Raw genomic sequence first — 16,624 nt, forward strand, 5'->3', positions numbered from 1 at the left:
TACATACTGTTCAGATAAAGAACTAAAGTTATCACCATGGTATTATTACTATTCATTTTAGACAAGAACACATGCTTATTAAGGAATAAACAATTTACACACAGAGTTACTTCTAATTTTCAGAAGGTAGGTGCTGGCAGAAGTTATAACACAAAAGAGTAACAACAACTAAATATGAACAAAAATGCAATATAAAAAATGAAATAAAAAGAACTCAACTACCAGATGATAAGAAACTCACTTTTTAGGATGTTGCTTCTTCCGCGTGGGATAGGCAATTACTGAGTTAGTGCCCTTATCAGGGCATACAATGCCAAGCTCTTTGATGACGATTGCCTTGATAGAACGATGTGTATCATCCAACGACGGCTGGTCAGAAACAGTTGTACCAGTGGCCATCGGCGGAGAAGGGAGGCGTAATTCCTTGCGATGCCTGACATATTGCTTACCCAAGTTACGGACAAGAGAAGAACCGCACCTCTTCACGGAAGCATCAACAGCAGCCTCGTTTTGAGTATCCGTCATATCTGGCTGGTTATGCAATCCATCACTAGATACATCACCGGAACATGAAGTGAGCATAATCTGAGACTTGAGAGGTTGATCGGTTCCTGCAGTAGTAGTTCCATCAATTCCAGCTGACCTTACAGACACAGTGGTAGTTGCGAACGTAGTTGCATCCACATCTGGATTCGCTGCGCCACTACCTGAAGCAATATGGGCACTCGGTCCAGCACTACCCCCACTACCTAAAGCCTCATGGGTGTTCGGTCCACCTGAAGAATGATGGTAATGAACGTGAAATCTAGATCTTCATCAGAGTGACCATCACCGCCACCATCATCAACCTCATGATCAGAATCTGAACCTTCAACAGTTTGCTTGCCGGAATCTTTTACTTCACGTGAACAGGATGCAAGACGGGTGCTCGCAGTCTTCCCAGCAGTATTCCCGGCGGCAGAAGATAAACCCTTGAGTTGGCTCTCTAACACACGGGACATCCATGAGCTGTCTTCACAATCCAAGGACATGAACCCATTAACAAGACCACCGATGAGGCCAACCATGCCAGACGAAAAGCGGCCCACAATAGCAGAAGCTTTAGCAAGTTTCTGATAGAAAAAACAAGAATGAAAAAACAAAATAAATAGGGTTGTGAGAAACATTGATTACCATACAAACAATTACTAAAAATACCACACAAAAATAAGTTCGAAACAAAGTTAATCCAAAGTGAGAATCCAAACTAGGAAAAAAAGTTATCATCCTAAAAACAGTAAAAGTTACCAGGTATTTATAACAGTTTTTACCAGGAAATGGAAAAAGAAAAATAATCAAACACACAAAAAAGGGTAAAATACCTGTTCAGAACAGTTTTGGGGTGCATGAACACGCATGAATTTATCTAGACCTTGCAAGCCACCAAATAAGCAATAGTCTTGGCCATATTGGGGCTTAAGCTGAAATAAATATGATAAAACAAGTAAAAATCGTTATAAAACAGATGGCAATACATAGAAGGTAAGAAAAATGACAAATGGGAAATTACCGGTAATTTCCCATAAGAAAGCTTGTCCCTCTGGACATCCATCCGGAGAACTTTCGATGCCAACTCATTCATCCACACATTAATTGCAAAAGGACCATTAGACAAGATGATACCAAGGCCAGTTAAGTCAATATCATCTATATACAGAAGCTGGAAAAACAGAAAAGGTCATTACAAATCTACCTGTTTGGCGAAAAAAGATATACAATCCAAAAATCATGGGAACAAAAACAAGAATAAGGGGACTAACATTGTAGAATAGGAGGCAGCCTGTCGTAGGCTTTCCTTTTGAAAGAGCTTTGTGAAGCTGATCCGCAATAAATTTGCACCAGTTGAGGTTTTTTACATTGCCAATATTTTGCTGTGAAAAAAAAGAAAACACATGAAACAATAGAGGAATGTATGCACACAAGTTAGCAAGGGACATAAGTAGACACTTACAACACTGTTAAAACATTATACCACCATTTACATAAGCACACAAATACCACATTATTGAGAAGAACCTCATTGCAAGGCATAAATAAGTTATCAGGTGCATTACTATATGATTACCACACTTTCATGAAAAAGTTATCAGGTGCATTGCTATATGATTATTACACTTTCATAAAAAGATATCAGGTGCATTGCTGTATAATTACAACACTGTCAGAAAAAGGTTATCAGGTGCATTACTACATAATTACCACACTTCAGATCATAAAAAAAATCAAAGGGACAGAAATTACCACACTACAAAAAGCTGGGAGAGTTATCAAGTGCATATGTGCATAAATCATCAGACTGAGAAGCAAAGAAGTTATCAGGTAAAAATACAAAAAATAAAAGAGATAAATAGTATGAACTAGAAAGATAGCCAGATGTGCTTACCAACACAGGATACCATCTGGTGCTGATCTTGTTGGAAGTCGTCGGCGCCATCACAGTGCTGGCAGCAAGCACAAGCCACAAGCGCTTGAAATTGTCATCATGCTGGTTAGTGCTCAAGATAAGGTTTAATACATCTACAGTTTTAGGAGCATGTCCAAGATCACCAAAAAGATCTCCCGCAAGTTCAAGCTGTGCATCTGTAGGAATCTTGAAATCCACCGCAATATCACCTCGTGGCACACCCATTATACGATGCACAGACTCTTCACTGACCGGTAACCTCCCGCGACCAGGTACAACAACCTCACGAGAATCAGGGTCGTATAGACCAGCAAGCCATTGAGAAAGCCGATTGAACAGATTATCACACTTGATATTCCGCAAACTAGTGAAATCCATGTCATCAATCGCGGACATCCTCTCATCTGACATATCCTTACAGGCAGTCACAAGAGCACTAGGAGAAGCCCTGTTCCGATCTGTGGGAGGCTTCTGCTTCTTTAAGGGGTACGCCTCCTCAAAGTCATCATCTAATTTGCGCTTCCATGGCATTGTGACCTGACACACAAGAATACCAAAGAGAAAAAAGTGACCATAAAGAATGCAGGCTGTTGAAATAATAGTCACACACATATTCTTATGATACATTGGTAACTCGTGAGCATACAACAAGATAACTCATCCACAACAGAGAAAGACGAAAACAAAAAAAGGACATGTGTTCTTCTACTAGATATTGAATATCTCAATTTTTGTTTGCTTATGATGCACCGATAAAATGTATGTATCGGGCAAGATAACTTATGCAAATTAGGGATGGCAACAACTTACACGTAAACACATATATTGGACATCACAGAACTAAGTATTAAAAAATTAGTGACATGATAAATTTTACAGTAGACTCCTGATAAATTAGTCACACCACTGATGGTAATCATATTCACAATTAAAGTTCGGGTAAACTAAATGGTGGCACATCCATAAGTTGCCAAATATCGCTCTCCTAGACTAGAAACACAAAATGCATCATGAAACGAGACACCACTGATAGTGCTAACAAAAATCAGGGAAATCGAGCCATGTAGCAATTACAGAAAACCCTAGAAATCAGAATCATGAATGGATACATCATTGATGGCGAATCATGAATGTATACATAATGGTTTTGCATCTAGAGAAAACCCTAGAAATAAGAATCGAACAATGTAACAGGGGATCAGTTCAAAATTTACAGCAACTAGCCACGAAAATCGAAAATGGCAAATTAATCACTGGAACGATGTGCATGCGAAACAGGGGCTAAATAATAGCATCTGCACCACGAATTGAACGCATTGGGCGCATTTCTAGTCTGTTCTAACATGTGACCATCCCGACGAACATCCCGCCACTGATGGCGTCGAGAAACAGAGCAAAAACTACTGGGGATGGATGTGAGGGTGATTGAGTCGATACTCGTCGGTGGAACAGAATACTAACACCGCGAATCGTCCGGAGAAGGCGCCGCCGCTCGCCGTCGACGAAGAGAGAGCGGGGGCGGAGCGACAGAGAAGCGGGCGCGCGGTTACCAGTCGATTTGAGGCGCACGAACTACTGGGGGCGGATGTGAGGGAGATTGAGTAGATACTCACCGGTGGAACGGAAAACCAGCGCCGAGAATCGGCTGGAGAAGGCGCGCCGCCGCTCGCCGTGGACGGAGACAGAGAGAGCGGGAGCGGGGAGACAGAGTAGTGCGCCGCGCGAGCCGTTACAGAGGACAAAGGAGACGAGTGGTGGGGGACGGGGGATTTAATTCCGAGCGAGACGGTTCGAGCGTATCGGGCGAGACGGTTCGAGCGTATCGTATCGGGCTTGGCCCACCACCCAGCGACAGAAGAAACGAACTGAATAGCTGGAATGTCTTGCGTCCGTTGGATTCCAAATGGACGACATCCTACAGGTGTGGCGATTTTGCAATCTGGCACAGGGTTGCCAAATACATATTTTGTTTTATTTTATACTAAAGATAATAATTTTTTTATGTAGTACTAAAGTTAATAGTTAAGACACTTATTTTGAGACGGAAAGAGTATATACGTATTTTAGGGAAGGAAAAGTATGGGTGCCATATTTTGGGGTTTCTACCAAGGGAGTGAAACCTTGAGCTGGACATGCTGGCTGGCTAGTCGTCGGCTTCCTCAATCCTCCCACCGCCACCGCTGAAAATCCCAGGAAGTTAGCGAGTGCCTAGCTAAATCGGCAGGCGTCGCCGCTGCTCTACCTATGGCTTCGGTGCGATGCTTGCGCTCAGATCAGTGTATGCTCTCGCGGAACATGCCCAGCTCCTTGTTGCAGGGCTCCGCGCGCCACCTGCTCGACGGAATGCCTGGCTAGACACGCCGCAGGTAAGCACCCCGCTCGAACCCCATTCAGGAACTTCTTGAACTGAAAAGCGATTGCGCACGGACAACGCACACGGAGTAGCTACATACATACACTCGATCTTTCTCACATCAGAGAGCATCTTACATAGTGCTACTGTGCTATTGCATTACATGGCTTTGATAATTTTTCCAAATCGCCTGAATAATCTAGCTAGTCCCGTCCATTGTACAGCCTATATTGTCTTTATCTGGGTGGATTTCGTGAGTGCTTGTCGTCTGGAGAAAGGCCGTTGTGGTGTGTGCGGTCTTTCTGCCAGGCTCTGCTGTGCGCCTAGTTGGCTTCATGCCGCTTTCGCGGCCGTTCAATTGTTTGTGGTGCTGTTAGAACCCCTTGGATCTCCGCGAGTACTCCTTGATGAGCCTTGAGAATTCAGAGTTCTCGTCCTCCAGTAATCTTGACGGCGTGTCGTATTCTATAATTCTTCCTGCTCAACACAAACGAGTACAGATCTTAGCACTGTGGCAGCTAGGTCCTAAAATGTAGATAAATATTTTGGGTTCGTCGGTGCTGTGGCTTACCTTCGCTGAAGACAAGAATCAAATCACTGTCGATAACTGTGTGAATTCTGTGTGCTACTGTCAGCACCGTGCAGTCCCCAAACTCCTCACGGAGTGTTTGCTGGATAATTGCATCCGTAGATGAGTCAACTGAAGCAGTTGCCTCGTCGAGGACAAGGACATTGCTTCGCTTCAGTAGAACCCTTCCCAGACAAAACAACTGCCTCTGTCCGACGCTCCAGTTTTCCCCATTTTCGACAACTGCAGGAGAAATCTCATTTGATCATCTCAATGGAGATATACATACTCTCTTAGCCAATCTAGCATCTGTGTGCTGTTGTACACAAAAACAAACCTGTTGAGTCCAGCTTCTTTGGGCTTTGACGAACTATGTCACCAAGCTGGCATTTGTCCAATGTCTGGCCAAAAGAAATGTATATTTCTAGTCAATAGAGGAAGTACAGCAGTTATATTCTTTTAATCATTTTTTTGGCAATTCCTCATTTTCTTTGTATTCATTATATAGATATGTTTGATGAATGGATTTGATCAACTTGCAATCTGTATGAAACTTTACATCAGCTTTGGCAATTGCAATTGTTAAAGAGATCAGACACATATGTTTCTTGGTACTCTGTCAGCAATTTTGACCTTTCATAGATTGCTATAATCACGAGATCACATTTTATCAACATAAGCTGTTATGCATATTTATGTTGAGAAAGATACCATTATCCAGAACTATTTGTTTTGCAACATGGACTATTGGTAATAATGAGCAACAATATGAGATGTTAGGCTCTCTTATGCACATATTATATAATTTACTCTCATCATTAGGACATGTATGATTTGACTTATTTACCTCCCATATATGTTGATCAGAATATTCATTCAGTGGATCAAGATTTCCTCTCACTGTGCCCTCAAACATGGTTGGATCTTGTGGGATGATGCTAAGTCTGCCACGTAAATCATGCAACCCGATTTTGCTGAGATCGACATCATCAATTTCAATTGTCCCTTGTCTTGGTTCAACAATCCGGAAAAGCGCTTGAATCAAAGTTGACTTTCCACTGCCAGTACGTCCAACAATCCCCACCTTCTTCCGTCCTGAAATTGTACATGATATGTTTCTTAAAACAGATGGGAGATGCTCTGCATATCGAACCTGTAAAAGCGAATAGTCACATTAGATGGCTCATTTGAGCATACACACATTTTATGAGAAAATAGAAAAATAGAAGAGATTACATTTCATTATTCAAAAGTACGAGCTTTCCTTTTGTGTTACTTGTATGTCAGGAACTTAGTATACATTCTTTTGTGAAACAAATGTGCTACTTTTGTTGTTTCTGTTTTCTTCCATGTTGGAGGATATGTGCTTTATTTTTCTCCCTTATGTAAAACATGTACCATGCAATTTAGTCTAGTTTCCTTTCCTTAATTATCTTGACAGTGCAAGGCAAGCACACTGCTGATTTCATTGAGATAGAAAAAAGAATACAGAATGACCCGGTTCATGAGGGACACTAGGCCGAAAACCACAATGCCCGGAAAAAAGCCCGAACAAAAATCAAAAAACAGAAAACCCCAAATACAGAAAAAGGACACTAGAGCTGGGGATAGGGACTAGAAGAACAAATAAAATATCTCTATATTTATGTAGAGTGACTCCAAAATCCCTAATTATCTCATATTCTCTTTGCTGATAGAAAATATTATGGAGTCAAAACTATATGAACTATGTGCTTTTCTGATATGAATTTTGCCCTGGAACATATGTTTGCAAGCTGGTTTAACCTGCTTTAGACCATATGTTTATCCAAACTTAGTAAGTTATGTTTTTAGACTAATAGACCACGGTGATATAATCTGTCTTATGGTGTACAAATGTTCATGTGCATACTTGTGCTTATGTAGGGTGGTTAGCTATAAATGATAACTTGCAGTAACATCATGCATACCTCCAAGTTTCTTATATTTATAGTGCCATCCTTTGGCCAGCTGTTTGGGGGGCGGTGATCATCAACTATTAGAGGAGCCTCACTAGGGATCCTTGAGTACTGCATTATTCTTTCAACTGAAATCATTTTATTCTCTGTGTTGCAAATGTTCCAGGTTATAGATGACAACTGCCCATTGAGGTTCAGTGCATAAGTCACTGCAAGTCCAGCGATGCCTGTACATACAATTATGTCAGTTTTGCAGCCACCGAAAATTAGTGATCAGAGTATAGACTGCAAAAATGAATCAACTACTCCCTCCGTCCCAAAATAAGTGACTCAACTTTGTACTAGCTTTAGTACAAAGTTAGTACAAAGTTAGTACAAAGTCGAGTCACTTATTTTGAGACGGAGGGAGTATAATTTTTCTGCATGAAAAACTTACTCGGATTTATGAAACCTTCGGGAAGGCTCACCAACAGAGTCAAAGAAAAGGCAAAGACAAAGTTAGATAGCATGTTTAGCCTGAAGCAAAGCCACTCCACAGCTGAGATGTTATGGAACCATGGTCGTGAGTGGTTGTTAACAAGACTGATGTTTGCTTTGCTGAAACGGTCTTTCTGCCCATATGCTCTAATACTTGCTGCTCCTGTAAGTGATTCTGCGAAATGGTGGAGGATTGGAGCCCTTTGAATTTGTGACAGACGAGCCAGCTCTCTTGCTGTTGGTATGTAGTACCTCTGCATGTCACAGGGAAATATTCGATTCAGTGATTTGTTAAAGGAATCTATCAAGGAGGAAATGGCTTCCTGGAATTCATCGTGTATGGAAGTAACTTGGTGCATAAGTTGTACAAGGACAAGTTAAATCTAGTGCAAACATATCATAGTGGGGAGCTCTTACTTGAAACGCATAACAGATTGCTGTCACTGGAATAAAGATGGCGAAAACTGGCCACGCAACCTGTGACATAACCCCAATGGTCCCCAGAATTTGTATAACTGAAAACGCGCACCAACCAAGCTTGCTTGCTATTTCCAGATCTAAAACACTTTGGTCACTGGAGACCTGTTACAATGTACAGTTACAGTTATTAATTTTAAGGTGCGTGGGAACAAGGCAGTACAAAATGATGTGAGGAGTAATTGAACACCAACCCTGTTTAGGATCCTGCCAGTGGGCGTGGAATCAAAGAAGGACATGGGAGCTCGGAGAATGCAATGGAGCATATTCTTGAAGAACTTCTCTGCTGTTAACAGGCCAACAAGTGACACAAGTATAGACCGACCAAAAACACATAGTGCACTTCCTATAGATAGCATTATGTATACAGACAAAAGAAGGCCTAATCCAACCCTTGGAGTGGTTGCAGATGTTGGAGGACACGCCCATGCCATCCAATAGTTGCTTGCTACCTGGAATATTTGGAAGAATGACTGTGCCGCCACTATTACTGGTGCTAATGCGCCACCATGAACAGCCGTCAGGTATGCCCAGTAGACCGTCTTGCCAATTCCTCCCTTTTCTCGTTCTTCCTCTTGTGTCAGCCTTCCTTTTTCATTGACACCTTGCGAGACATCGTGTTCAGACTCTTGCTTAATTATGCCCTGAACTTGATCATCAGTGTCGTTTTCTCTCTCAAACTCATCATCACTATCTGCTAACTTTTGGCTCTCTGTTGACAAAATTCTGCTAGAACTCTCGGCATTTATAACAGAGTCAATTGCCTGACTATGGGCTCCGACTATGGCTTCAAATCCTATGTTCTGTTTAAGAAGATCATCAAATCTTCCTTTCTGCACAATCTTCCCATCCTGCATCACCTATTATTTTGTACCCGCTTTGGTTATTTTACATATTCTTAACAACACGAACATACATGTATTATTATGAACAAAAGCATTTTTTTATATACTTACTAGTATAAGGTCTGCAGCTGGAAGAAATTCAACTTGATGGGTCACATACAATATTGTTTTGTCTTTAAGCATCCCCATCAGGCAATCCTGTATAATAATATAGTAGTTCATTCTGTTAGCATTTATGCAGACTGATGTCTCTAAACCGTTGAATATTAAGGAAAAGTAGTGATATTTATCATGTTCGAATCATATGCGACTAAATTCTGAACACATTTATGGGTTTATGAACACTAAATAAACAAACCTTGAAAAGTTGGGCCCCAGTGTGAGCATCTACTGCACTGAAGGGGTCATCAAAGAGGTATATATCTGCATCCTCGTACACTGACCTTGCAATCTGAATCCGCTGCTTCTGTCCACCACTCATGTTAATTCCTCTTTCTCCAATCTCTGTCAAGTCACCATTTGCAAATAGCTCAAGATCTTTAGTCAATGCACAAGCTTGTATTATCTTTTGGTATTTTTCCTTGTCATATGGGTTTCCAAACAGAATGTTGTCTCTGATGTTCCCAGACAGGATCCAGGCAGTCTGAGGAACATATGCTCTGCTCCCACTGACCCTCACAGCCCCGGCTAGCTTAGGCATCTCCCCAAGTATGCATGATAGTAGACTGGATTTCCCAGAGCCGACCATTCCACAGATTGCTACTTTCATCCCTCTCTTTACTTTTAAATTTACATCTGTTATAGTTGGAGATGTGGTTTCAAGTTCCCAACTGAATGCTCCATGATCAATCTCCACATCATAGTCTGTGTCACGCCTTGGTACTTCTGTAATTGCGTCGTCTTTCAATTCTTCTTCCTGGAGGTATTGTGCTACTCGATCAGCTGAAACTTTTCCCTGGGCAAACACCGAAAGTAAATCGGGAAGTGTGAAGATTGGATCTTGTAGCATCCGGAACGTTGCAAGAGCAGACAGAACAGTACCAGCTGTTAGAGGAATCCCCATCAATATACATGTACCGAATGTTATGGAGGATATGAATGCAGGGGACCCCCAAAATATGAATGTTGTGAAAGCTGTCAACCTCACAGATTTCCACAACCAATTGTGCTCCTCCCTTCGCAAAGCTTCTAGCTTTTGAAGGTACTCTGTATCCCATGCTTGAAGTTTCAGTATTTTCATGCTTCTAAGTACTTCCGTTGTTGCCTTCATTCTGTTGTCTTTAGCAGCCATGATCTCTGATTGCAACCTTTTCTGCAGTCTGGTCAGAGGAATATTGCAAGCCATTATTGCCAGTGTTGCTGCTAAACCAGCCCATGCTCCAGCCCCTAGGTTTAGATAGAGAACATAGACTGCTAGAGAAAGCTGTATGGGTAACATCCAAATGTAGTTTGTGTACCATATAACATCGGTTATCCTCTGTATATCTACACTCATGTAGTTTATGATCTCTCCACTGGTATGCTTCTGCCTTGCACTGCAGGATAACCGGAGCCCCTTTTGATAGATGTGGGATATCAAAGCAGCTCGTAGCCGCATCCCGAGCCGTCGAGCACCAAAAATCCACTGCCTCTGAGCTACTGTCTCCACAACTTTGGCACTTAAAAATGCAGCAGCAAGAATATAACCTTTTTTCAGTCCATACTTCCTCTCTCCCCCGAGGAATCTCACCAAGTCATTAATCAGTGATGGTCCAACATAGGATGCACATGCACACAGAATTGCAAATACTGCATTAATTATTGCTTTTCTTCTAATAAATAGGAACATTGCTCTATAGATTGATAAAGTACTCAAACCATGCCTGCGTTCAACATCTGCTAGGATCCTCTTAAATGAATGAGAGAGCAAATCGGCATAGTCCCTTTCATCAATATCTGGCACATCATTCTTATCTAGAGGTTTCTTATATCCGGTAGCAAATAGAGGACCCATCCAGGAGAACGTGACGAGGTCCAGAACGCTTGCCCTGCCATACAGACATGTCCTTTTAGTTTCTGCCTGCTGCCCTGCAGATGGACTCAACAGTGGCTCTGTTATGCCGCTGTTTATTGAGGTGATTCCTGTTTTTCCTCTGACAGAAACTGCAAACAGGTAAGTGCAGATAACAAGTGTGAACAGGTCAATCAGTTCTGCAAACCCCATATATCCATGATCTGATAAGCTGAACCTGAGATCAAATATCACACTGATTATTGATTGCAGAAAGCTAAGTATCAACCATGCCCGAATAATGAGCGGATGCTTTGCAGATTTTGTCTTCTGTAGACTGAATACTGCTAGTGACAATATTACCCAGGAGAGCACCTGTATGCCTTCACCCAGAACAAAAGGTGGGTACTTGCAACCACTTATTCTTCCTTGTAACTGCAGAAAGAATATCCTCGGGACATGAGTGGCTAATATAAGCAGGCAGCAGACTTTGCTTGCTTGATATGAGAAGCCCAGCTTTATGTCTGCATTCTGTTGTTCCTGATTAGAATGCTTATTGCTTTCAGGAGTTGTGGTCTTCAACCTCTGCCTGCACCATCTGATTCTCTTGAACAGATACTGAGCCACGATGCTCGTGATAAATACAAGTTGTATCAATACAAAAGTGCTAGTCCAGAAACAAGGGGAATATACTTCTGGCCATTGTCGCAGGTATTGTGATACAATGGAACCTGCAAGGTTGTATATCAAATTTGTGTGTCAGGAATCGACAACAGAATAAGTTATCCAACTTTTATTATGAATATAACATAGTAGCTGCAGTTATGTCATGAATGTTCAAGAAAACAACAAACAACATGTTTTTTTTTACGAAAACTGGAATCCCATCCTTTCAAGGAAAACTGGAATCCCCTGAATTTGTTGATAAATTTTCTCCAAGCTAGTTCTACCAGCAACAGTGGAACCCCACAAGATTAAAAAAAACATAGTATATTCTTCTATTATTCCACTTACTTATTGACATGAATATTCCTTATTCCTTAATGTCAGTATAAATGTCATGTTAAAGGAGACTGATAGTGGCAGGGGCAAAAAGGTCTAGAAAAGATGTACTATCATCCTTGGTTTCTTTTAGAAAGTTGCATAGGAGTGTTTGTTAGTCAGAGTGATATCATGTTTTTGCAGAGATGTTAGGAGTAAAACCGAAAGCTGATATATCATTGCCCTTGACCTGACTGTTATCGCTCCAGTTTGCAAGATTTCCTTTGAGGAGCATGTTTTGAACATACAAGTTGATTGGCCCGGCCAAACATTTCTGTAGGGAGGAAATTAACTAATGCAGCGATTTTTTTCCCGGGAAGTAAAATTGAGCCTCACTTAGTTATATAAATAAATGAAGGCATTCCACAAAACCACAGGGTGCTAACTAAATTACGGGCTACAGATGCTGCCATGTTTGTATGCACATTCTTCTGCAGTTATACCCTCGTTGGAACACAAAAAACCAAACAAACAAACCCTTACTAATAAGACTCGAAATTTCTTGCAGAATCCATTGGTTTGCAGGCCCAGAAAAGCAATACCAAAGGAGCGGGGGCTGAGGAAAGCCATGCAGTGCAATCGGACTCGAGGAGAGGAGGAGAATCGGACGCATGGATGGATGAACCCGCCGTGTGCATGCAGGCGGGATGGGGAATGGATCAAGACTTACTTGGCGAATCGCCGAGCAAAGCCGCGGCGCGGAGGAGGAACATCTCGTGCGCCCTCGCGAGAGGAGGCGAGTGCAGGCTCCCTCCTCCTTCGTCCATGGCGCAGTGAGGGTCTGTGGCAAATGCGAGTGAGAGAGAGAGAGAGAGGGAGAGAAGGGAACGAGGGAGGGAGGGAGGGAGAGGTGGCGACGGTGATATACGGAGGAGGCGGAGAGACCCTTGGCCCTGATGGCCGCAGCTTTGGCGTGTAATGCAGAGCACGCCTCGCCGTGACAGAAAAGAAATGCGGTGCGGTTTTCACCCGGCTGCTCTGGTCTGGTGCACCATGCATAGTGGATCTGCATGCATGTCCATGTCGTATCGATTTGGTGCTTGCTTGGTAAGGAGAATCATCAATTTGGTATGGCAAACTGCTTAGGGTGCGGTGGCTATTCAACTGAATTGTGCAGATTTTAGTATATTTGTATTCTTTCCGTCCCATAACGTAAGACGTTTTTCGACACCTCAATAGTGTCACTGTACATTCCTACCGAACAGAGTTCCTTGTGATAGATGATTTGAATCAGTGTTTGGTAAAGCGAATATTATGCCTGATATAGGTACCCTTTCCACAACTCACACAAGTTATATTATCAGTAGTTCCATTCCATCCCATCCCTTGTGATTCAAGTGAAGGCGCACATCATCACTAGCTTTCCGTCCAATGCGCAGCGGCGCACTGGACGGCTAGGCAAGGTTAACGCGATCAAACGGCAGCCGTAGCCATCGCAACAGGTACGTGCAGAACAGCCTTAACCACACAAGACAAGAGACCAAGGACAGCGCTTAGATTAGTAGTGATGACACACAAATCGCCCCTATATATTCCCCGTCGCTGCTGCTCTCCTTGTTTTGATCCGGCAGCACGGCCGCATATGCTATGGATCGACGCGCGAAACGGCAACGGCGCCAGAAAATCTGAGCACGGAAGTACATTTATATTTGTCTAGAGTGCTCACGGGAGAGAAGGACCTCACGTGGTGCCGTGCCGTGCAGTCGCGGCGAAAAGCTATGCCGGTTTTGTTATAACTCGCCTGCATCATATGGCATGGCCGCCGTGCAGAGGTAGCTAGAGGCCGGAGAGTGCGACGAAACTTGAGAAGAGAAAGGGTTGGCTTCAAAATTAATTAACCAATCAGATAGAAAAGGTTGCGCATCAAATACTATAAATATACTCAATCCAACCACATGCTGCTCCACGCCGTCACCTAACAACGCAAACGTATGGCGCGCCAAGCTGCTGCAAGTGGTAAATGACGAGGTCTTGGCCGTGACCGGTCGACTCGGATTCTTAAAGCGGAACCGAGCGAGGGAGGGCTTTACCGCCGGTGCTACGCGTGCCAGACAAGCGGGTGGAAACGAACGTGAATGCTACGTGGCAGGTTATATGCGACGCAGGATGGCGACGGCGCACTAGCGAGCATGGCAAAGCTGCGTGGGCTCGGCCAGGCTTTACGCCGTCGTCGTCGTTTTCTATTCCGCGTGGCCGACGGACCGGCCGGCCATCCGACGTGCTCGCGCTGGATGGATGGTCACGTCTGCTCTATGCAAAAGGAAGCCACGGCGAAAAGGGGGACACGGCCGAGTGGTAGGGTTGGAAGCGGCGGACCACTTGATCGGAGTAGAAACCGAGGCTCGAACGCAACACAACGGGCGGGCGCGCGGAATGAAGGTGACGGTCGATGCCGTGCCAGAGAGCATAGCAACGGCATGCACCAGCACATGCGCCTGGTTTGGCCTAAGCCGTGATGCCGATCGGTTCGCTGCAGCGCCATTGTCAGTGCACGTCCGGCCGGTAATGCATGCTGTCACTGCTCGCTCAGCTCTTGTTTCATGTCCTGTGGGCGCTAGCCGCTAGCTCCAGTCCAGTCGACCGATCGCTCGCAGCCTCGTGACATCGCTGACGCCGATCGACCCAGGCCGGACGCCGATCGCGGCACGTACGTAATACAACCCGTTTCATTGGTTAATGATGACAAGCGCAAGCTCCATCGGCGCAACCATAACATACCCCCAAAGTCCCACTTCCATGACCGCTACTACGTCGCACCTTAATTAGGTCGTTTTGTCTTCCATTTAAATGAACTCCCGCTGTCGGCAAACTATGGCATGAGACGAGGGCAACTCCAACGCACGACCTCAAATCATCCGGCCGCGTTCGTTTCGAGACCTTTTACAGCATATCAAGTTATTTTGAACCATTTATTTTTTCAATCCAACGTACCAGATCAAGCAATAAAAGAATTCTGGTAGTATATTCATGATTTAGGGGCACTTTGGTTTTGTTTTTTTTTTTGCGGAGGAGGGCACTTTGGGTAGTTCACTATTATAAATCTTACAACCGTTCCTCTAAAAGCAAGCCGACGAGTAGATTCCAATGTCAGGATCGATCCAACCATTCCTTGAAATCTTGAATCGCTTCCATACCTGTTGGGCGTTGGCGCGCTGCTCACTGCCACAAATTCTTAACGGGAGCTTCACGGCCGCTGTTAGGCATCAGGTCGATCTCCTCAAAACTTCGAGTCCTCGAGCAAGCCCAAGGCTGCTTCAAATCCCGAAGCAATTAGAAGATCAAGCTAGCCAAAACGATGCAGATCCCAACCATACTTAGAAATCAATTAGCGTCTGAATCAGTACCGGAGTACTTGTGACATTAGCAATCAATCAAATACGTTTGTAAAAAGGGCAAGGGTGTGCTTCTAAGAGCATCTCCAACCGTTGTGCCCCAGGAACGTTTTTCCGTTCGGCTGGGGTTGCGCCGGCGCAAATTTTAGGCTTCAGGGGAAAAAAATCCAGCGTCTCCACCCCCAAGCATCTATGCACCTCGACGAGGAGGACGCGTGGCGCGTAAGAAGAGGAGACAGGTGAGCACAGCCATGACGGAGGCAAGCTTTTAAATAGCGGATAGCGGACTGGTTGCGGATTAGGGTCCACATAGCGGAATGCGGATAGCAGGCGATATTGCGGGCGCTATGTCCACATAGCCAATTTTTAAAAAACATTCATAAATTTGTGATTGTTGTGTATCTTTCTAGGCCATTGACAAAAATATGACACTTAATTTGAGAAATCATCATTTATATAAGAATATAAACTATAATTGAACAATATTTGGTCTTGCAACCATGCAAGCAAGACAAATTTACCAAAATAGATTATACAACAGAACAATAAGGACTTATATAGCGGGCAATATTGCGGATAGCGGACGATATAGCGGTCTAACAAGTGATGTTGCGCCCGCATCTTGAAAACACGCTATTTTCTAACGCAACCTTAAACTAATAGCGGCAGGGTGACGCTACCGCTATTGTGGCCGCAATAGCGGAGGTAGCGGACGCTATTTAAAAGCTTGGATGGAGGCGACGAGCAACAGGTTGACCACCGGCCTGCACCGCCTCTCACCGGCGACCGGCCTCTTCTTGTTCTTCTTCCGCGGTGTCATGGAGCACTGGTCTGGAGCCTCCTCCGCCTCCAGCAAGTTGCGCACCGTGGCGGTCCTCGGCAGCACGGCCGCCGGCGACGCCTCCTGCTCCGTGACGCCCTCCGCGCACGCCTTGGGCGCCTTGCGCTGCTGCATCACCGATGTGCGGCCGGTGTGCCTTGCGCTGCTGCATCGCCAACGCGCGGCCGGTGTGCCTGGACACGAGCCGGCGGCGGAGCTTGTAGGAGGTGATGCGGGAGACGGGAGCAACTGCTCCCGCGCCGCTCCGCCCGGCCACGTGCGCGCCGAGGCCGCCCTCGCCTTGCCCGCACGCCCCGCCTCGCCAGCTCCGGCCAGCGCCT

The 16,624-nt window shown here is 44.4% G+C and overlaps 1 protein-coding gene and 1 long non-coding RNA gene across 2 annotated transcripts; one reads left to right on the forward strand and one right to left on the reverse strand.

The window, feature by feature from the left end:
- Positions 1-4,882: 4,882 nt before the first annotated feature.
- LOC119365587 (putative ABC transporter C family member 15) lies at positions 4,883-12,976 on the reverse strand. The gene is made up of 11 exons (XM_037631235.1): positions 12,802-12,976; positions 9,459-11,821; positions 9,212-9,298; positions 8,450-9,115; positions 8,196-8,360; positions 7,738-8,032; positions 7,314-7,528; positions 6,212-6,517; positions 5,702-5,765; positions 5,368-5,607; positions 4,883-5,273 (listed from the first exon to the last, which is right to left on the reverse strand). The coding sequence occupies exons 1-11, from the start codon at positions 12,896-12,898 to the stop codon at positions 5,170-5,172; spliced, it is 4,602 nt and encodes a 1,533-aa protein (XP_037487132.1). The 5' UTR covers positions 12,899-12,976; the 3' UTR covers positions 4,883-5,169.
- Positions 11,358-12,790, forward strand: LOC119365588. The gene is made up of 3 exons (XR_005175614.1): positions 11,358-11,491; positions 11,657-11,801; positions 12,640-12,790. It is a non-coding gene; the product is annotated as an uncharacterized LOC119365588 (long non-coding RNA).
- Positions 12,977-16,624: the final 3,648 nt, after the last annotated feature.

Source organism: Triticum dicoccoides, chromosome 2B, assembly GCF_002162155.2.
Source record: "Triticum dicoccoides isolate Atlit2015 ecotype Zavitan chromosome 2B, WEW_v2.0, whole genome shotgun sequence".
Classification (NCBI taxonomy): domain Eukaryota; kingdom Viridiplantae; phylum Streptophyta; class Magnoliopsida; order Poales; family Poaceae; genus Triticum; species Triticum dicoccoides.

Coding starts and splice junctions, on each gene's coding strand:
- LOC119365587 (XM_037631235.1), bottom strand. CDS start 12,898: ATGGACGAAGGAGGAGGGAGCCTGCACTCGCCTCCTCTCGCGAGGGCG. Junction 9,116..9,211: donor CAGCTGCAGACCTTATACTA/GTAAGTATATAA, acceptor ACAAAATAATAG/GTGATGCAGGATGGGAAGAT. Junction 8,033..8,195: donor CAATCTGTTATGCGTTTCAA/GTAAGAGCTCCC, acceptor TGTGACATGCAG/AGGTACTACATACCAACAGC.